Genomic DNA, 20,789 nt, shown 5'->3' on the forward strand with positions numbered 1-20,789 from the left:
TTTTCCTATTTTCACCCTGGGTGGCAAAACAAATAGTGTTTTTCTTCCATTAAGCCCATCACCATGGAGACCCAGCCTGCTTCGCCACCCTTTGATTCCTAAGCCCGGCGGATGCTTTCTGCCATCTGTTGAAAGCTCCTGTGTTTTCTTCCTCATCTTGGCAGAGACTTGGTAGATTGTGGAGGTTCAGGTTCAGGGTGACAGGAAAAGAAGCCTACATGGAGGGAACAAAGAGCTGCCTCTTGTGGAGTTGATCCTGGAGCCAGAGTGGTTGGAGGGGGTCTTGGTTGCCTTCCTTTTAGATCCTGTCCAATGGCCTGAGACTGTGAGCTAGGTGTAGACCTCACCTTTAAAATGGGGCTTGTTGGTATTGCTAGTGTCCTGTAAGGAGGAAGAGAAATAGAACCTTCTCCTGTTGACTTTTAAAATTCTATTTATAAGTATCTTATTACTACTACTACTATTTTATTACACGTATAGCTGTTTTGCCTGAGTGTTCGTCTGAGCATCCCATGCATATATCTGGTGGAGGCCAGAGCATCATATCCTCTAGAGTGCAAATATGGATGGTGAGCCCCCACGTGACTACTGAAATCAAACCTAAGTTCTCTGGAAGAGAAGCCAGTGCTCTTAACCACTGAGTAATCTCTCCAGCCCCTAATTATTTAACTATCTACTTACAGATTTAGTGGTGTGTATGTGTGTGTGTGTGTGTGTGTGTGTGTGTGTGTGCAGGGGTGTGCCTGCTCATATCATGGTGCATGTGTTGAGGTCAGACTCACCACATGGGTTCTTGGGATCAAACTCATGTGATCAGGCTTGGTGCTGAGTCCATCTTATGGGCTGGTCCATCCCCATACCCTCTTTTTTTCCTTCAGTGTTGAGGGTTGAACCTAAGGCCCCATGCATGTTAGGCAAGTGCACTACCACAGAGCTGTATCCCTGATAGAATCCCCTGTAGTGTGGGATATTGGGAATAGGCTTAGGGCTCTGGGTGTGCTAGCTACACACACACACACACACACACACACACACACACACACACACACATACACACACACACACACTGAGATGGGGTTTTCTTGTGTATCCCAGGAGGGCTTTGAACTCTTGCTCTTGCTTTGAATTCTTGACCTTTTATTTTCAGTCTCCCGAATTCCAGGACTATAGACCTGAGCCTTTCCTGGATCCTCACTGATATTATTAGTGAGGGTTAGGAGATGAAGTGCAGGTCTAGGGGAAAGGCCCATGAACCTACTGTAGGAGCTATATATAGTCTTTTAGAAACTCGAAACATTATCGTCTCTGATGTCTCATGTGTTCAGTTTAAAATTGACTAGTTCTAAGAAGCCTGGTACCAGGAGGAGTTAGGGGAGACAGCAGGGAAGGTTTGGTTTGGAGAACCTTCTGAGAAACAAAAGAAAATGTTTCAAAATGGGTGAACCAGTCTTCAGATACCACAGAAAACCTGTCTTTCTTTTTTTTTCTTTTCTTTTTTTCTCCCCTAAGACAGGGTTTCTCTATGTAGTCCTGACTGTCCTTGAACTTGCTCTGAACTATAGACCAGGCTGGCCTTGAACTCACAGAGATCTACCTGCTTCTGCCTCCAGAGTGCTGGGATTAAAGGGGTGTGCCACCACCTGGCTTTTTTTTTTTTTTTTTTTTTTTTTTTTTTTTTTTTAGCTTTTTTATTTCCTTTTTATACTTGTTCGTTTTTTGAAACAGGGTCTCTCTATGTAGTCCTGCCTGTCCTGGAGCTTGCTATGTAGACCAGGCTGGCCTGAACTCATAGAAATCTTCTTGTTGGGATTAACGGCATGTGATGTCATGCCTGGCCCAAAAAAACAAAACAAAACAAAAAAACCCCACCTCTTACCTGTTAAAGAAATATTTATTTGTAAAGGTTTTAAATTGTGGGTGTGTGAGAGAGTGTGGATTTGTGCATGTGAGTGTAGTGTCACAGGAAGCCAGAAGAGTGTGTTGTTATTCTCTGGAGTTGGAGTTACAGAGGTTGTAAGCCATTTGATGTGGGCGCTGGGAACTGTGAACTCGGGTTCTCTGCAAGAGCAGTGCATTCTCTTAACCAATGAGCTATCTCTCTAGATCCTCCTACATCAAAAAAAAAATTTGTGTGTGTGTGTGTGTGTGTGTGTGTGTGTGTGTGTATGTGTGTGTAGAGATGGCTCAGCAGTAAAGAGCACTGATTGTTCTTCCAGAGGACCCGGGTTTAATTCCCAGCCCCCAGATGGTGCCTCACATTTGCCTGTAACTCCAGTTTTAGGGGATCTGATGTCTTCTTCTGCTTTCCATAGGCACCAGGTACACAGACATATGTACAGGCAAAAATACACACATTAAATAAAAGCTTAAACATTAAATTTTCTTTTTCATGGCACTGGGAGGTGAACCGTGGGCTTTAAGTGTTCATCCTTCCTTTGAGCCACACGCGGACCCCTCATGTCCTTTGCCTTACATGTCATTCAATCACCATTAGAAGAAAAATTATAATCAGGTCTACATTTCCTTCTCTGGATTTCTCAAAAACTCTAGCCAGGCATGGTGGTGGCTCAAGTCTTTGATCCCAGCACTTGGGAAGCAGAGACAGGAGGATCTCTGTGAGTCTGATAGCTTGAGTTCCATACTTGAGACACAATCGGGAGGAGAGAGCTGACTCCTATAAGCTGCTCTCCAACGGCCACATGCACACGGTGCCACCGCTGTGCCCACCCCCACCCCAACACAGATGATGAATTTAAAAAAGATTTAAAAAGATCCCGGAAACCTCTAGCTTGAAGTTCCCACCCCTATAAAGTCTGGCGTATAAACTTTTTTGGTGGCGAAACCTAACCTAAGCTGACACAAAGGTATTTATGATTTGTTCAAACCACTTACTATAAATATTCATATATTTTACTGCAGAAATACAGTGATACAAGTTTGGTTGTTAAATATTGTTCTAGAATATTACAGTGTTACATTACTTTTGGTTTTTTGAGACAGGATCTCATATAAGCCAACTTGACCTTCAACCTCCTGTGTAGCCAAAGTTGACGTTCGCCTTAGTCAGGGTTTCTGTTGCTACATTGAAACACCATGCCCAAGTAGCAAGTTGGAGAGGAAAGGGCTTATTTGGCTTATACTTCCAGTCTTGTTCAGTGAAGGAAGTCAGGGTAGGAACTCAAACGGGGCAGGATCCTAGAGGCAGGAGCTGATGCAGAGGCCGTGGAGGACTCATGTTTACTGACAGTCTTGCTTCATATGGCTTGCTTAGCCTGCTTTCTTAAAGAACCAGGGACCACCAGTCCAGGGATGGCACCACCCACAACAGGCTGGGCCCTCCTGCATTGATCACTAATTGAGAAAATGCCTTTACAGCTGGATCTCATGGAGGCATTTCCTCAACTGAGGCTCCTTCCTCATTGATGACTCTATCCTGTGTCAAGTTGATAGAGAAACCCCAGCCAGTACAACCTTCAACTTCTGATCCCCCTGCCTCCATCTTTGGAGTGTTGGGATTACAGGCATGTACCAGCTGGAGATTGACCCCGGAGCTTCATGCCTGCCAGGCTAACACTCTACCAGCTTGGCTGCATCCCTGGCCCCTGTGTCGCAGACAGTGGTACAGCTTTAGAATAATCTTGTTCTGTCCGGTTCTAGAGCTGGCGCTCAGGCCCTTGCTCCGGTAGGGACAGGCTCTCCCTCTGACCTATACTCGAAACTCCATACAATTCTAACTTCAGAGTATTTCTGACACCAAGGATTGTAGGTAAGGGATCATAGGCATGTTCTGGGCAGAAGAGAAAATCATGTCAATATCCCCTGAGGATAATATCCTTATCACCACCCCTGGGCTTTCTTCTCCCTCAAAGGCACTGCTGTCTTGCCATGGGGTGTATTTTCTACTATTGCTTAATTTTCTACATATATCCATGAATGTTGTGTACTACTGTGGCATTGCATGTCTCTTTTTCCTTCTTTCCTTCCTTCCTTCCTTTCTTTCTTTTTCTTTCTTTCTTTCGAGACAGGGTTTCTCAGGGTATCTCTGGCTGTCCTGGAACTCACTCTGTAGACCAGGGTGGCCTCGAACTCACAGCCTCTGCCTCCTAGTGCTGGAATTAAAGGGTTGTGCCACCACACCTGGTGGCATTGCATGCCTTTGTTGTTTATTTCAGTGGTTGCCTAGTTTCCCTCTTGGTCTCCGGTTGCTAAAATTTCTTGGCGAGATGTCAGCTATGTCTCCCTCAAAGTCCTGACACACACCAAAGTATATGCCCACAGAGTTCATCCTGGGGTTTAGTGGTCTGTCTTACTGAGCACAAGTGGGGGTTGCTTACAGGAGTGGGCGGCCTCCATTTGGGGATGGTCTTTATTCAACAGGAATAATGTTTTTCCCCATAGGTGCATAATTGGAGCCCCTCCCCCCCCTTAGCCCTTCTCCAACCATACACTCCAGCTCTTCCTCCAGAGCCCCAGGCCATGTGCAGTTAGGGCAGAATGGCAAACAAGTGGTTAAAGGAGGTGTCATGGTGCTTAGGTGAGGTTTCCATGACCTGCCTCTCCTTCCCTGTTTTTATGAGCGAAGGCCACAGGTCACCAGTCCCAACTGGGATAATCTTTTGCAAGCAAGTCCAGCTAAACTCTTGAAGAAGATGGTGGCCGTGTGGCTCAGGGGACAGTCCTGAGTGAAAAATGGAAAGCCATTAGCTCCCAAGGGACCCAGCCTAGTCCTCCTTGCCATGAAACATCTGCAATCATTCATTTTATTTTCTCCTCCTCCTTTGTCCCCATCCTTTCTTTCTGTCTGGCAGGCCGTCCCATCCCCCAGTCCTTCAGTTCTGTCTCATTTGTCCCTTCTTCCCTCCAGTCCCCAAGGATGTCCTACAGGTTTTGTCCTGTTTCAAGCATGAGCAGAAAGTGCTGAGGCAGACGACTAGTGTAGGTTTGTGGGACCCCAGGGCAGATGTGGAGTGCCTGGGATGGGAGCAGGGCGGACTTCTGTGGGCCCAACTTCTCTGTGTGGGAGGAGGCCTGGTGGAGAGTAGAACCTGAGTGTTGGGGTATTCCTGATTCTAGTTCTCAGTCCCCGAACCACTTGCGTCTTGCTCTAGCTAGCTTTAACATTATTTTTACTTATTAGTGTTATTTTATAACACTATTAACATTATTGTTGTTGTTGTTGCTATTTTTATGACTGTGTGCCTGTGTAAGTACACAAGTGTTGTGACACCTATGTACAGGGCCATTGTCTCTCCACTATGGGTTCCTGGGGCTGATCTCAGATTGTTAAGCTTAAGGGCAAATGCTTTTAGCTGTTTAGTTATCTTGCGAGTGACAGCTTTTTTTAAAATATATATTTATTTTCTTTTTAATGGTGTGTGTGTGTCTGGGTATTGGTATTGTTCATGTGAGTGCATGTGCCGGAAAGCCATCTGACCTGTGTGCTGGGCATCAAACTCTGCAAGAGCAATACATGTTTGTATGTATGTATGTATGTATGTATGTATGTATGTATATTTTGAGACAGTGTCTCACTATGTGTCCCTTGCTGGTTTGGAACTCATTATGTAGACAAGGCTGGCCTTGAACCCACTGAGTCTCATCATCCCCTGACTGCTGAATGCTAGTGTGTGTGCTTTTAAGGTGATTTCATGCAGCTGAGGCTGGCCTGCAATCGGTTCTCCCAGCCCTGCTCTCCCTCCACTGGGACCGTGTAAATATGTGCACTACCACGCTGAGATTTCAAACAGCAATTTTAAAAATCAAACATGTTAATACAACGCAATCCAAAGATACACTAATTTGATACTTACATGCCGAGGAGAGATGCCAGGAAAATATTAAGGCCTTTGTTTTCTATAATTAAACCGTTATGTTTTTATAAGAACAGAAAACTTGGTGTGTATAGTAAAAACCCTGCGGTTCATAACATACAGTCATCTCCAATCTGAGCTGAGGTGTTTCAGGAGGTATTTGTTGGCGAGGTGTTGGTGGTATGTGCAGTGTGTGTGTGTGTGTGTGTGTGATGTGCTTAGGACCAAGGCCATGGGTGATGGCTGCCAGACCTAACTCGGGCTCATTATGAGTTTGATTTTTTTTAATTTTTAAAAAACGGTTTTATTACATTTAATTGTTATTTATTTATTCTCCGAGTGTGCATGTGGCGTGCAGGTGCCACAGTGGTTCAGTGAGGTCAGAGGACAATGGTGGGAGCCAGTTCTCTCCTCCCACCATGTGGGTCTCAGAGATCGAACCCTGAGCACCAGGCTCGGCCGGCTAGCCTGTACTCACTGAACCCTCCTGCCAGCCCTTTACATTAATTTTCATCAGAAACCTCTTACTGTTGTCAACATTTTCCAATGCCCATGTCCTGTTATGCAATCCCATATGGGGTAGCAACCCACATTCAAGAAACTGGATCCTAAAGCATACAGCACACTGTTTTTTGACATATTTAAAAGCTGTGCAACCATCAATGCTATCCAATTTTAGAACATTTTTTTACCCTCCCAAAAGAAAGCCACTTTAAGTACCTTGACAAACTGATGCCAGATGATTCCTGGATCTGTCTTCTCCTCCTCTTCTTCCTCCTCTTCTTTCTCTTCTTCCTCTTCTTCCTCTTCCTCTCCTCCTCCTAGTGTATGCATGTGTGCATACATATGTATGTATATTTAGCGCATGTAATGTATGTATTATGCATATATGTATGTGTCTTAACTTTTGTTGCTGTGATAAAACACTGGCCAAAAGCAACTTAGGGAGGGAAGGGCCCATCATTGAGAGATGCCAAGCAGGTCAGGAATCTGGAGGCAGGAGCCAGAGCATAGACCATGGGGAACGATGTTTACTGACTGCTCACCATGGCTCACTCAGCTTGTTTGCTTATTTATTTCTTTATTATGGAGGTGTTGCTTGCACATATGTCTTTGTACTACACAGGGGTCAGAAAAAAGTGTCATCCTGGAACTAGAGTCACAGATGAATGTGAGGCACAATGTGGGTGCTGGGAATTGAACTTGGGTCCTGTGGAAGAGCAGCCAGCGCTCTTAATGCTGAGCCATCACTCTAGCCACTTGGCTTGCTTGCTTCTTTCTTTCTTTCTTCTTCTTCTTGTTCTTCTTCTTCTTGGTTTTTTTTTTTTTTTTTTTTTGAGACAGGGTTTTTCTGTGTAGTCCTGGCTGTCCTGGACCAGGCTGGCCTCGAACTCAGAAATCTGCCTGCCTCTGCCTCCCAAGTGCTGAGATTAAAGGCATGTGCCACCACCGCCCGGCCGGCTTGCTTTTTTCATACAACCCAGAATCACCTGTCTGGGAATGGCTACCCACAGTAGCGGTCTGGTACTGCCTGGCATCAGTCAACAAAATGCTCCCACAGACTTGCTGCAGGCCAATCTGATGGAGGCATTTTCTTTTTTTAAGATTTATTTACTTATTTATTATGCATACAATGTTCTACCTGCATGTGGGCCTGCAGGCCAGAAGAGAGCACCAGATCTCATTATAGATGGTTGTGAGCCACCATGTGGTTGCTGGGAATTGAACTCAGGACCGCTGGAAGAGCAGTCAGTGCTCTTAACCTCTGAGCCATCTCTCCAGTCTTTGGAGTCTTTTTTTTTTTTTTTTTTTTTAATTAAGATTCCATCTCCCCAAGTGACTCTAGCTCGTGTCAGGTTGACAAAAAAGCTAACTAGTGCAATATGTGTGTGTGTGTATGTGTGTGTGTGTGTGTGTGTGTGTGTGTGTACAGACAGAGGTTGAGTCTGGGTAGAGTTGAAAAAAAGATCACCCCCTGAGAAGCCCAACCAAGAGACAAGTTAATCAGTTCTCAAAAGTGGGGAGCTTGGGGCAGGGAATTAAAGTGTCTATACTTGCATTTGGATATGTAATTGCAAGGACTCCACAGTCTGCAATGGTGGTTAGAGGACCACCCAAGGCATTGGTCTTTGTCTCCCACCTTGTTTGATACAATGTCTCTTTGTTGTTTTGTTGTTGTTGTTTTTTTTTTTTTTTTTTTTTTCTGCACACAGCATACTAACTGGTTCATGAGCCTCTGGCATGCTCCTGTCTCTGTTTTTCTGGTTTTTTTTGTTTGTTTGTTTGTTTCTGTTGTTGTTGTTGTTTTTAAAGCTGGGATTACAGAAGAAGCTTGGACTACTGCATTCTGCTTTTATGTGATTTCTAGAGATTAATATTTAGGTCTTCACGCTCCTAGGACAGACAAACACCCAGTGAACCATCTCCTGAGACCCCCCCCACCTTTATTTTGTTCATTTATTTAATTATTTTTTGAGACAAGGTCTCACCCAGTGTTTAAAATTGTATAATTCCCCAGGTACTGTCTTCCAAGTATTGGGATTCCTGGCATGTGTCCTGCTATTTGTTTATTTTGAGACAGGGACTTACTTTGTAGTCCAGGTTGAGCTGGAAGTCAGGGCAATCCTCCTGCCTAAACCTCCCTAGAGCTTGGATTACAAGCATGAGCCACACATCTGGCTTAAATGACTGATCATTGGGTCCTTCGTTTTGTAGTGCTGAGCAGGAAACCCACAGTCTTGTATGTAAAAGTATTCTTTATTCTTATTTATTTATTATCTATCTATGTATTTATATATTTATGTATTTATAGTGCATTGGTGTTTTGCCTGCATGTATGTCTGTGTGAAGGTGTTGAATCCCCTGGAACTGGAATTACAAAAAGTTGTTATAGACAGTTGTGAGTTACCATGTGGGTGCTGGGAATTGAACCTGAGTCCTCTGGAAGAATAGCCAGTGCTTTTAACTCTCGTAAAGAGTTGGGCATATTCTATTCTGTCAAATCTTTCTCTGATTCATCACTTTGTCTGCCACTCAATTAGACATCACTTTTTAAACATAGGTGTTTCCTTCTACCAACTAACTTCACCTTCTTTGTTTGAGATTAAAGAGATATACTAAGGGCATGTCTGTATTCCAGCCAGAGGAATTAAAAGTATGTGCTAAGGGCTAAGCCACACCCCAACTACAAATAGTTTCAAATATCCTGTAACACTTGTATATACTCGGAAAGAACTGACCCTGTGCTGAGAACCTTGATTTTAGCAGCATTCCCTCAGATCCTGAAATGACTAATCTACATTCTCTTTATAGATTTTCTATGCTGGCCGTTTCATGTGAATGGAATCACACAATAATATGCTGTCATATATCTGGCTTCTTTTACATGGAATAAAGTTTTCAAGGTTCAACTGTATTGTAGCATGAACCTTACCTTCATTTTTAATACTGAATAATAGTCCATTGTAGACATATACCAATATTTTGTTTATCTAGCTATAGCTTTAATAGACACAGGCTGTTCCTGCACCATCTGCCCCTCCTCTGACTACCTCCTTCAGTCCTGAGGGAACCTAGGGCCTTATGTGTGCTAGGCAACTAATGGACCACTGAGCTATAGCCCATGCCCTCCTCCTCCTCCTCCTCTTCCTCCTCTTCTTCTTCCCCCTCCTCTTCCCCCTCCTCTTCTTCTTCCTCTTCCCCCTCCTCCTCTTCTTCCCCCTCCTCTTCTCCTCCTCTTCCCCCTCCTCCTCTTCTTCCTCTTCCCCCTCCTCCTCTTCTTCCCCCTCCTCTTCTCCTCCTCTTCCCCCTCCTCTTCTTCTTCTCCCTCCTCCTCTTCCTCTTCCCCTTCCTCTTCCTCCTCCTCCTCTTCCTCCTCCTTCTTTTCCTTCTTCTTCGACAGGGTTTCTCTGTGTAGCTCTATTCATTCCTTGGAACTCCCTTTGTAGACCAGGCTGGCCTTGAACTCACAGAGATCCCCCTACCTCTGCTTCCCAAGTGCTTTAATCCCTCCCAAGGGATTAAAAGTATATGCCACAGGGGTCGACTGCTGCAGACTTTAACAGGCCACTCCAGTTTTGCTCTCAAGCCACTTGGGTACAAGAAGCGGGATTGCTGAATAATATGGCTCCTATGTTTGACGTTCTCCCCAGATCAAGAACTGGAGGAAACTGAAGTACCTAAAGAACAGGACACTTCGTCGGACGTGGTAGGTTTGCATTTTCCCCAAGGATCACATTTCTCCCAGTAACTGAGGTATCAGAGCATGAGTGCCGGACGATGCAGGCAGAATTCTCTAGCCAGTCTGTTGCCCTCACTTCTCACTGGTGACTTGCTTACCCCAAAGGCAGTTCACTAGTAAAGGACTAGAGGATCAGAGCCCCTGTTCCCCAGGACAAGGCCTCGAGGAAGGGACTGGCCTTCCTTGTTCCCCAACCTTGGGTCAACTCTTATGGGTCTTACTCGTGGACATCTGAACAACTTGAACAAGCGGGTAGATGATGTCCTACTTGGATAGTAATTTCTAAGATGTTCTCTCTCCTCCTGCTGTTCTCTTTTGACTGAGGACTTTGTAGAGGCTGCCCTAGTCACTGTGTGACATGGACATTCATTCAGTTCTGTCTTTTCTTCTAAGCAGAGTATAACTTTGCCCTTCATTATGTTGGGAGGTAAGTAGGGTGGCAACCTTGCCTTCTTTTTTGAAATTTTTTCAATGTTTATTTTTGTTTTACATTCTTTAGCCTTTTGCCTGCATGTATGTCTGTCTGTGTGAAGGTGTCGGACTGGAGTTAGTGACAGCTGTGAGCTGCCAGTGGGTACTCAGGAAGAATAACTAGTGCTCTCAACCACTGAGCCAACCTTGTTTTTTTTTGTTGTTGTTGTTGTTTTTTTTTTTTTTTTTTTTTGGGGAAAAGAGAGTACTAACTACCCACTAAAACATTTTGTGCCAGCTGAAATTTGTGCACACATTTGCAATCCCAGCCCTTGGGAAGCCGAAGTTGGAGGATTATATGGATTAAACCAGCCTGGGCAATGCATCAAGATTCTGCTCAGAGAAAGGGCAACTAAAGCAGCATAAAGACACGACCCCAGCCACATACAACATCCTCCTCCATCAGTGCTGGGACCCGACCCAGGCTGCACACATCAGACAAGCACTCTACTCTTAGATATTTGGTTGTTTGAAACAGCCCATAGCCCAGGCTAGCCTCAAATTCACTATATAGCTCAAGCTAGTTTTGCACTTGCTGTCTTCTTGCCTGATTCCCTAGTGCTAGGATTACAAATGTTTGCCTCCACCCCTGCAGGCTCATAGCTCTGATCTTTTTGAGTCAGAGTCCTACTATGCAGCTTAGTAGGGCCTTAAATTTTCCATCCTCTTGCTTTAGTCTCCCAACACCACTTTTAGTAGCCATCTGGTGTTCTGTTAGACACATGCATCCCAGTTAAACCATTACTCTTGGTCATTTTGCTGTTTGCCATATTTCATTCTCATACTATCACTGTAATAAAGACCATAAAGCTAACATTGAAACGTGCAGTATTTCCTTAAGCTAGATCTCTATACAGGGAAAGCATCACTAACAGTGGGTGGGACTGGACAGATAAGATGGCTCAGTGGTTCAGTGCACTTGGCTGCTCTTCCAGAGGACCAGGGTTCGATTCCCGGTACCCATATGGCTCACAGCTGTCTGTAACCCTGGTTTGATGGGATCTGATGCCCTCTACTGGCTTCCTTGGGCACCCAGCACACAAGTGGTGCACAGACACACATGCAGATAATGCTCAGACTCAAAATAAAATGAAAACTTAAGGTTAAAAATGAAAATTAAGTAAAATTGAAAAGTAAGGGTACAGAGCTTTGCTTATATTTCTGATACACAATTCGAAGCTTCCCTAACCAGACTGTAATTACATTAGCAATAAAGCTGTTTTCCAGACTAAGGATAGTCAGTTTACTAAGTAACAAAATAGACAGTAAATGATGTTTTTGTTATTTTTTATTTATATTCTTTGATTTCAAGTAAAACAGAACATCATGCGGTCTGTCTGTGTCTTTTGGTCTGTTTTTTTCTTTTTGGGCTCTTGGTATTCTATCATTGATTCCTCCATATCTTGTACAGGAAAGAGCTTAGAAGATTGTCTACTTTCTTCTCCTTGAAATTTTGTGATTTTTCTTCCTCCTCATCTTTCAGGGGTACTGAGAAGGACTGGGTGGCATCTCCAGTCCCCAGAGCCCCATCTTTGCTCCAATAGGCTTCAGCAGGCTCACTCTCTCCACAGGGATAGCTTGTTGTCACCTAATGAGATTGTTCTGTAGCCTTTGTCAGTTTCCCTTTCCTCAGGTCCCTGGGTTCTCCCAACTGCTGCGCCCGTGGAGCAGCTTCCTAGGAAACGGGCTGTGGTCCTTGTGCCCTTCCCACCCCATCCTCGCTCCCAGCTCCTTGGTCCAGGCTGTTATCTTACTTGTTTTCTTCGTTCGATTTTCCCTTTGAGGTTGAGAATGCTAGAGAATTCATTTTCACAGCCACAGGCCAAGAGATATTTGGGGGAAGATAATGGCTCACTGGTTCCCCCCACACCTTGGCACGTTCTGTTTTCATTCCCTGAGGCAGGGGAATCTATTGCCTCCTTCCTTTAGAAGCCTATCATTTCGTCTTCCCCAGCCTTTTGGCATCTCATCTCCCAAGTCAGCCATTACAGCTGTGGATGGGAGGACAGCTCATCCTCACAACTCTGATGCACTGTGTCTCTCTGGTCTCCACAGAAGCCCCTCTTCCTCTCAAGAGCTATGTTGACTGGACTGGCTGATGCCACGTGGACAGGGGAGCATGACATGGTTCTGGAACACTTTGTCCAGGATCCCTCGGTGCCTGCCCTCACCATCTTCATTGACCCCATCTTTGGGTTGAAGCTGGAGCTGGGCATGCCTGTACAGGTGGGTACCCCACTTTCCAGGCAGTCCTCCCTGGAGCTGAAGGTGCTCCCTAATCCTGACTCATGTTTCCTTGTGTGCCCAAGGCTCATGGAGCCCCACTGTGTGGGGGACACTCTACTGGGAAACAGATGTACAGAGAAAGATGATGAAATGAGGCAGGGAGACCTGGATAAGGAAAGGCAAACAGAGACAGTGCAGTGAAGAGTCAGCAGTGGTGTGCGGGTGATGGGTACCACCTTTGTACAGTTCTTTTACTTACAAACTTCCCTTAGTCAATTAGCTTATCTATCTATCTATCTATCTATCTATCTATCTATCTATCTATCTGTTGTGTGTGAGCACGAACACACAAGCATGCCTCAGCATGTATGTGGAGGACAAAGGACAACATGTAGAAGTCAGTTCTCTGTTTGCACCACATGGACAGAACTCAGGTCCGCAGGCACCTACTGAGCCATCTCACTGGCTCTGATTCTATTTCCTTCTGTATATTTGAAACTTTTCAAAATAAAATGTTGGGAAAAGTCTTACTGCTTCGCTCTTGGACTACGTATACAAAGGTGGAAAGGTGATGTTCAACATTCATGTATTACTGTTGTTATTAATTACTTTGGTTTTTCAAGTCAAGGCTTCTCTATGTTACAGAGCCCTGGTTGTCCTGGGACTGGCTCTGTAGACCAGGCTGGTGTTATACTCAGAGATCCGTCTGCCTCTGCCTCTGGAGTTCTGGGATTAAAGGTGCCACCACAACTGGCTTCAGTGTGCAATTTAAAGTATAATGATATTTCTTTCAAAGAAGAACTGTTTCATCTTATTATTTTCCGTGTTACTCAGGCTGCTCTTAAGCTCAGGGCTCCAGGACTCCTGTTACCTGAGCTTCCTGAGTAGCTGACACTATAGGTGTGTGTTTCCATGCATCATTTTAACTTAATTTAATTTAGAGTGACCAAATGCCACAGCTCTAGATTCCTTTTTTTGTGTTGTTGTTGAGACAGAGTCTTGCTTTGTTGACCTGGCTGGCCTCTTATATGTATCAGTGCTCATTTATATAGTCCAGGCTGGTCCACAACTTCAGTCCTCTTAGTTCAGCCTCAGAAGTGCTGGGGTCCTAAGCATTTGCCACCATGATTGACTGGATTCCTTGGATTAAAACTATTTTTTTAAAAAATTTATTTATTTATCATGCATATAGCGGTCTGCCTGCATGTATGCCTGCAGGCCAGAAGAGGGCACCAGATCTCATTATAGATGGTTCTGAGCCACCATGTGGTTGCTGGGAATTGAACTCAGGACCTCTGGAAGAGCAGACAATGCTCTTAACCTCTGAGTCATCTCTCCAGCCCTGATTAAAACTTACGGTGCAGCTGGTGATATTGGTTACTTGCTAAGAAAGCCTGTAGTTGGTTGGTCCCCAGCCATAAATAGTTTGGGTATGGCAGTCCAAGCCTATAAATCTAAGTATTTGGGAGCTGGAGGCAGGAGGATCAGAAGTTCAAGGATTTCCTTGGCTTTGCTGCCGGTTTAAGGCTGGCCTGGGCATATGAGACCCTGTCTCAAAAACTACTGTTTAAACACACACACACACACACACACACACACACACACACACACACACACGCATGCCAGGAGGTAATGGTACACAACTTTCATCCTAGTACTCGGGAGGCAGAAGGTAAGTGGATCTTTATGAGTTTGAAGCCAGCCCAGTCTACAGAGTAAGGTCTAGGACAGCCAGGGCTACACAGAGAAACCCTGTCTCAAAAAAACTACATAATTACATATATTACATTATATATATATCAACAGTAATGATGAAAGTAATAAAGGAGATTTGTAGACATAAGAATCCTTTACTAAATTATAATAATTAAAACAGTTAATACTAGACCAGGAGTATAAGTGATGAATAACATTAAAGGGACGTGTATATATAAAAATAGACATCAGTGGGCTGGAGAGGTGGCTCAGTGGTTAAGAGCACTGACTGCTCTTCCAGAGGTCCTGAGTTCAATTCCCAGCAACCACATGGTGGCTCACAACTGCTTGCAGAGGGTTCCGATGCCCTCTTCTGGTGTCTGAAGACAGAGTCAGTGTACTCACACACATAAAATAAATAAAATCTAAGAGAGAGAGAGAGAGAGAGAGAGAGAGAGAGAGATCCATTTAGCCTGCTACAACAGTAGATGTGATGACAGATTTTACTGTATTCTCCTGGTTAGGGTGGCTAGTTTAAACTTCCTTAAAAAAAAAAAAATGACTACCCACAGTAGCTTGAGTGGAACCTACATTCAATCCCTGTGTAGAAAGGGGAGAAAAGATTCATATGTCTCTGCATCCTGACTTTAGACACCAAGGAGTGTCTCCTCCTGCCATGCCTACGCCTTTCCTCATCGTGATTCTCTGTACCCTGTCAGTCTGTTAGCCAAAATAAACCCTTCTTCACCCAGGGGCAGGGAGGGGGGATGTTCATGACACAGTATCTGATAAAAGGGGCAAACATGAAGACAGCAGCATGTAGGATCCACAGAAGATGGGGGGGGGGCGGGGGGGAGGCATAATTGCATCTAGTGAATTTTACAAACAGGTGGGACCCCTAAGGGAAGCTGAAGCGCCAAGCCCTTCCTGCCTTCACTTGTTTGGGGGGGAACCTTGGAGCATTCCCAGCGTCTCCCAAGAGGTTTTGTGATTTAACAAAGATTTGCTATTGCCTTAAATTAGCCTTAACCACTTGTCCCTCCTCACACAAGTCTCTCAGGCTACAGAAAAGTGAATAAAACAGAAAATACCTAATCCTTCCACCTCACCTTCAAGAGGCAAAATAAACTGGTCTCTCCCAGTGGGACATCAAGAAGTCGCCCACAGTGTGCTAGAGCCAAAAGAGTGAATTGACAAAGCTGCTCAGGCATGAGAAAAACCGGGCGAAATTGCATGGCAACGGCGGGCACATTATACCAAGGACAAAGGGAAGGAAAAAAAAAAAAAAGAACAAAGCTTGTACAGGAGGGAGATCTAACCGAACGGAGGAGGCTCCTCACAACAGCTCGACCGCACAACTCCATGCGAACACGAATTCAGTCTCTTAAAAAAGCAGATGATAAAAGGTGGAAGCAGATGGGGGGTGGGGGGCACGGATCTTAGGGAACGAATAAGGCAGTGCGCTACAAAACCAGACGAGAGATGGTGGGGAACTGAATAGCTTCGGTTGAAAACCCATCACCAACCGAGCATAGGGCTGAGGCAGCCGCCGTTCATGTGAAAGAAAAGGCCGGACACATTAATGCAATTAGAGAGACTCGAATAGACTCGAGGGATGGGCACAGCCGAGCTGCAGGAGCAGACAGCCAACACAGTGTGGATTTAGAGAGAACATACAAAGAATTTTCCTGAGATGCAAAAGGAACGGTGTCTGGGAGTGAGAAGGACGCACGGTTGCTGCTTACCGACGTTTCTCACAGTTAATGTCAGCTGTCAGCGTGCAGTTTAGTTTCAGCACTGAAATGTAAGGATGCCAATTCTGGGGAACATTATGGTTAACTACGGAGAACATTTAGCCTCAGCCTAATAACGAGCACTCAGATAAATCCAAATTAAGGGACATTTGAAAACATCTGGCTTGATTCTTGGAGTGACTGATAGTACAACATAAAAGACAAAGCTGGACATGACGCTACATGCTTGTGATCCTGTCACTAGAGAGGCTGAAACAGGACTGAGAGCCTGCCCCGCCCCACCCCCCACAGTAGCAAAGGATAGGGGGTTGTTGAAATGAAATGGTGTGGGAGACAGAGGCAGGAGTGTTAGGAGTTCAAGGCCAGCCTGAGTATGGAACTCTGTCTAGCCCCCCCCACCCAACCCAAACAAACAAACAAACACCTCAAACACTACACATACACACACAAAGAGGCTAGACATGGTGGTATATACCTTTAATTTCAGCATTTGGGAGGTAGAGGCAGGAGGAGCCCGTGAGCTGAAGGGCAGCCTAATTTATGTTGCCATGTATTGTGGGCCAGCCAGGGCTTACATAGTGAGACCCTGCTTCAGAACGGAAACAAAAGCAAATAGCAGCAACAACAAAATAAGACAAGACCACGGATGGTCCTAGTTGACCACGGATGGTCCCGGGTTGGGTGTGGACGGGAAGGGAGCGATCCAGCTATAAATGACATCATTTGGACTACTGGAGAAAGTTCAATACGGACATATATTGTATTGTATTGGGTAAATTTTCCTGTTACCGTAATTACAGTGTTAGGTATTTTTAGAAGTCACAGGCTAAGTGTTAAGGGTGTGTCATCTGGATGCTTGCAGCTGACACAGGCTCAGGTGTAGAGAGGGAGCAGACAGGCCAAGTGTTCACATTGAGTCTAGGAGACAAGGAGATTTTGTTAACTTTATTTATTTTTATTTTTTTGGAAAATTTCTAAAAGTTGGAGTTTTTTGAAAATAAAAATTGGAAGAGCTGGGGATGGTGGCCCAGGTCTGCAGTCATAGCCCCTGGAAAGCGGAGGCAGAATTTCTGCATTTGTGGGCTACATAGTGGGTTCACAGCAGAGACCTTGTCTCAAAAAAAAAATCAAACATGCGCACACGTGCACATGCACACAATTGAGGGCAGGAATAGGTTCAGCAGGTGGCGGTATTTTCTATACAAGCCTAATGATCAGTGTCTGTTCCCTAAATCCTTGGTGGAAGGAGAGAATTGGTTCCCCAAAGATGCCCTCACCTCCACATGTGTGCCATGACAATACACTTGCTTACTTTCTCCCATTCTCTCTCATGCACATACTTGCAAGCTCTCTCTCTCACACACACACACACACACACACACACACACACTACCACCACCATCATCTTCATCTTCATCATCATCATCATCACCATGATCATCAGGATACAAAATAGAGAAAATTGGGTAGCAATGTGCTTTAATAGTAGAGCACATACTTAGCCTATGTGAAGTTCAGGAATCAGTTCCCAGCACTAGAAAACAACAACCACCACCAACACAACAGCAACCACCACCACAATAACCACAACGACGACAACCACCACCACCACAGCAACAACTACCACCACCACAATAACCACCACCACCACCACCACAACAACAACAACCACAACCACTACCACAACAACCACCACCACCACAACCACCACCACCACCACCACCACAACAACCACCACCACAACCACTACCATCACAACAACCACTACCACAACAACAACCACCACCACAACCATTACTACCACAACCACCACCACCACAACAACAGTCAAAACAACCACCACCACAACCACCACCACTACCGCAACAAAAGATCATTTTGAGATGACTCTGGGTGAGAGACATTTATTTGAGTTTAACAATCCTTATATCAACGTCAGTTTCTTCTTATTCTATTAAATTCAAACAACATTAGATGTAAACCCTTTAAAAAAGGGATTCTCCGTTATCTCTATGTGTGTGCTGGCCAAACATTTTCATCTCTGTGACAAATACCAGAGCAAAACCTTTTTCTGGTTTTGTCTTGTAAGTAAGAAAAACTACAGACTTGTGAATATGGGTCGCTGCAGCTCCTCAGCACAGGTGAAACTGAACACTAAATGACAGTCGGGGGACAGGGTATGCGGACTGAAGCTCCACTCGGGGCACACACCTGTAGCCTTGCCCCAGAGCTACAGGCAGGTGGACCTCAGTTCAAGGTTCCCACAGATATGTAGTAAGTTCTAGGACAATTTGAGACCCTGGGGGTGGGGGGAAGAAAGAAACAACTGAAATAAGAAATTCTAGAAAAATTTTCTTTCTTTCTTTTTTTTCCTTCTTTTCTTTTGTTTGCTTGTTTTTTTGAGACAGTTTCTGTGTAACAGCCCTGGCTATCCTGGAACTTACTATGTAGATCAGGCTGCTCTCAAACAGTGATCCACCTGCCTCTGCCACCAGAGTGCTGGGATTAAAGGTGCATGTCACCGCCAACTGCCTAGATAATTCTTACTTGCAACCTTCCTCCTGGATCTCTTTTATTTCTCCCTGCCTTTTCCATGGCTGAAATAAAATATCTGTTCAATCCTGTCTATTTATCCACTCAGCCAACACACATTGATTGATCATCTACTATGTGCTAGGCATAGTGTGTTAGACTCTTAGTTCAAGTTGAACAAAATAGAGTCTGTACCCTCAAGGCACATTTTATCCATCCTCCTCCCCACATCTGTGGCTGTGGAATCTACCGTCAGGAAGCATAGGTAGGGACAGCGCAAAGAGCTCAGGGAAGAGCCCGGCTCTCACAAGGGGAGTCTCAGATGCCTTTGGGCATCCTGGAGACTGAACTCTGATCTCTTTCCTGCAGACTCAGAATCAGATTGTGTACTTCATTCGGCGAGCACCGGTTCCTATCACCCCAGAGAACTTTGAGGAAACTGTGCAGTACGGGACAGTGCGGGGTGCCTACATCCCGGCTTTGCTTCGGCTGCTCAGCGGTGTCTACGTCCCTCAGATTTTTATGAATAAGTCTTGGCCTGAGAGCATCCGGAATCATTTTGTTTCACACCTGCATAGGTTTTTGGCCTCTCTGACAGGTAAGCAAGAGGCTGGCGTGGCCGGCTTCTCCATGCTGGGATTGTGAGGCAGCTCAGCTGGGCAATTCATCTCATCAGTACCAGCTTTTTTTTTCCCTCCTGGTAGCACTAAAGCCTCACATGTGTACACACTCTACCACTAACCCACACCACCAACTCTGTTATTAATATTCATATTCAAATATCAAAAGTATTTCTTTTCAGCACTGAGACCAAACCCAGGGTTTCACATATACTAGCTAAGTGATTGCTTGGTTTGTTTTGCTTTGGTTTGGTTGGCTTGGTTGGTTTTTTGAGACAGGGTTTCTCTGTGTAACCCTGGCTGTCCTGTAGACCAACCTGGCCTTGAACTCACAGAGCTCTGCCTCCTTCTGCCTCCTCAATGCTGGGATTAAAGGTATGCACCACCAGGCGTGGTTATGTTGAGTGGCTGTTGCACTATAAAGTTCTATTCCCAGACTTTAAAAGACTCTTTGGAATGAAATCTCTCTGTGCGTACCACCCATATGCATGTGGTACAGACGTGTTTAATATGTGTATACACAAAAACACAGGCATGTCGCTTCCATGTTTCCTGACTTGGGCTGGGAATACAACCCAGCTGCTAGAATGCTTGTCCAGCATGCACCAAGCCTTGGGTTCGAACCCCAACATTCTGTAACCTGGGGGATTGTGCACACATTTATAATCCCAGCACTCAGGAGGTAGAGGCAGGAGGATCAGAAATTTAAAGTCATTCTTAGCTATCTAGTGAGTTTGAGACTAGCTTAAGATACATCGAAACCCTCCCTAAGAACAGCAACAGAGTAGAGGCAGACCTGGTGGTACACGTCTGTGATTCTAGCACTCGGGAAGCAGCTGAAATCAGGAAGATCAGAAATTCAAGGTGATCTTGGATTATATGAGACCCTTCTCAAAACAAAACCAAATCTGACTTAAAGACTAAAGGTTTGTTGGCATACAAGGGGGACTGAGGCAGGAGGCTTTTGAGTTTAAGGTCAGTATGGGCGACATAGATCCTAACTTAAAAACAAAACAAGGAAGCTGGGCATAGTGGTGCACACCTTTAATTCTAGCACTCTAGAGAAGAGGCAGGCAGATCTCCATGAGTTCAAGGCCAGCCTGGGCTACATAGTAAGTTCCAGGACAGGTAAAGCTATATAGTGAGGCTCAGTCTCAAAAAACTAACCAACTAAACAAAACCCATCAACAACAAAACAAGGGCTGGGGAAATGGCTCAGTGGTTAAGAACACTCGTTGACCTTGCAGAGTACCCAGGTTCGATGTCCAGCATCCACATGGCACTCATAAGTGTAACTCCTGTTCTGGGGATCTGATGCCCTCCTCTAATATCCATGGGTACCAGGCACATATACAGTGCACATACACACGTAAGCAAAACATTCATACACATTAAATAAGTCTAAAAAGATTATAAACAAAACAAGCTATTTCTATCCAGT

At 44.9% G+C, this 20,789-nt stretch overlaps 1 protein-coding gene across 6 annotated transcripts in view; it reads left to right on the plus strand.

Moving 5' to 3' along the window:
- The window catches only part of Dnah2 (dynein axonemal heavy chain 2), a 121,417-nt gene that overhangs the window by 2,647 nt on the left and 97,981 nt on the right, over positions 1-20,789 (plus strand). For all 6 annotated transcript variants that reach the window (XR_013111242.1, XM_076936524.1, XM_076936526.1 and 3 more), the window contains exons 3-5: positions 9,962-10,017; positions 12,577-12,747; positions 19,098-19,326. Coding sequence is in view for 4 of the 6 variants with exons in the window: in XM_076936524.1 (XP_076792639.1) it covers positions 9,962-10,017; positions 12,577-12,747; positions 19,098-19,326 (456 nt within the window). In the remaining 2 variants the exon portion in view is untranslated. The remainder of the gene's footprint in view (positions 1-9,961; positions 10,018-12,576; positions 12,748-19,097; positions 19,327-20,789) is intronic.

The sequence above is a fragment of the Arvicanthis niloticus genome, chromosome 6 (assembly GCF_011762505.2).
Source record: "Arvicanthis niloticus isolate mArvNil1 chromosome 6, mArvNil1.pat.X, whole genome shotgun sequence".
NCBI classification, from domain to species: Eukaryota; Metazoa; Chordata; class Mammalia; order Rodentia; family Muridae; genus Arvicanthis; species Arvicanthis niloticus.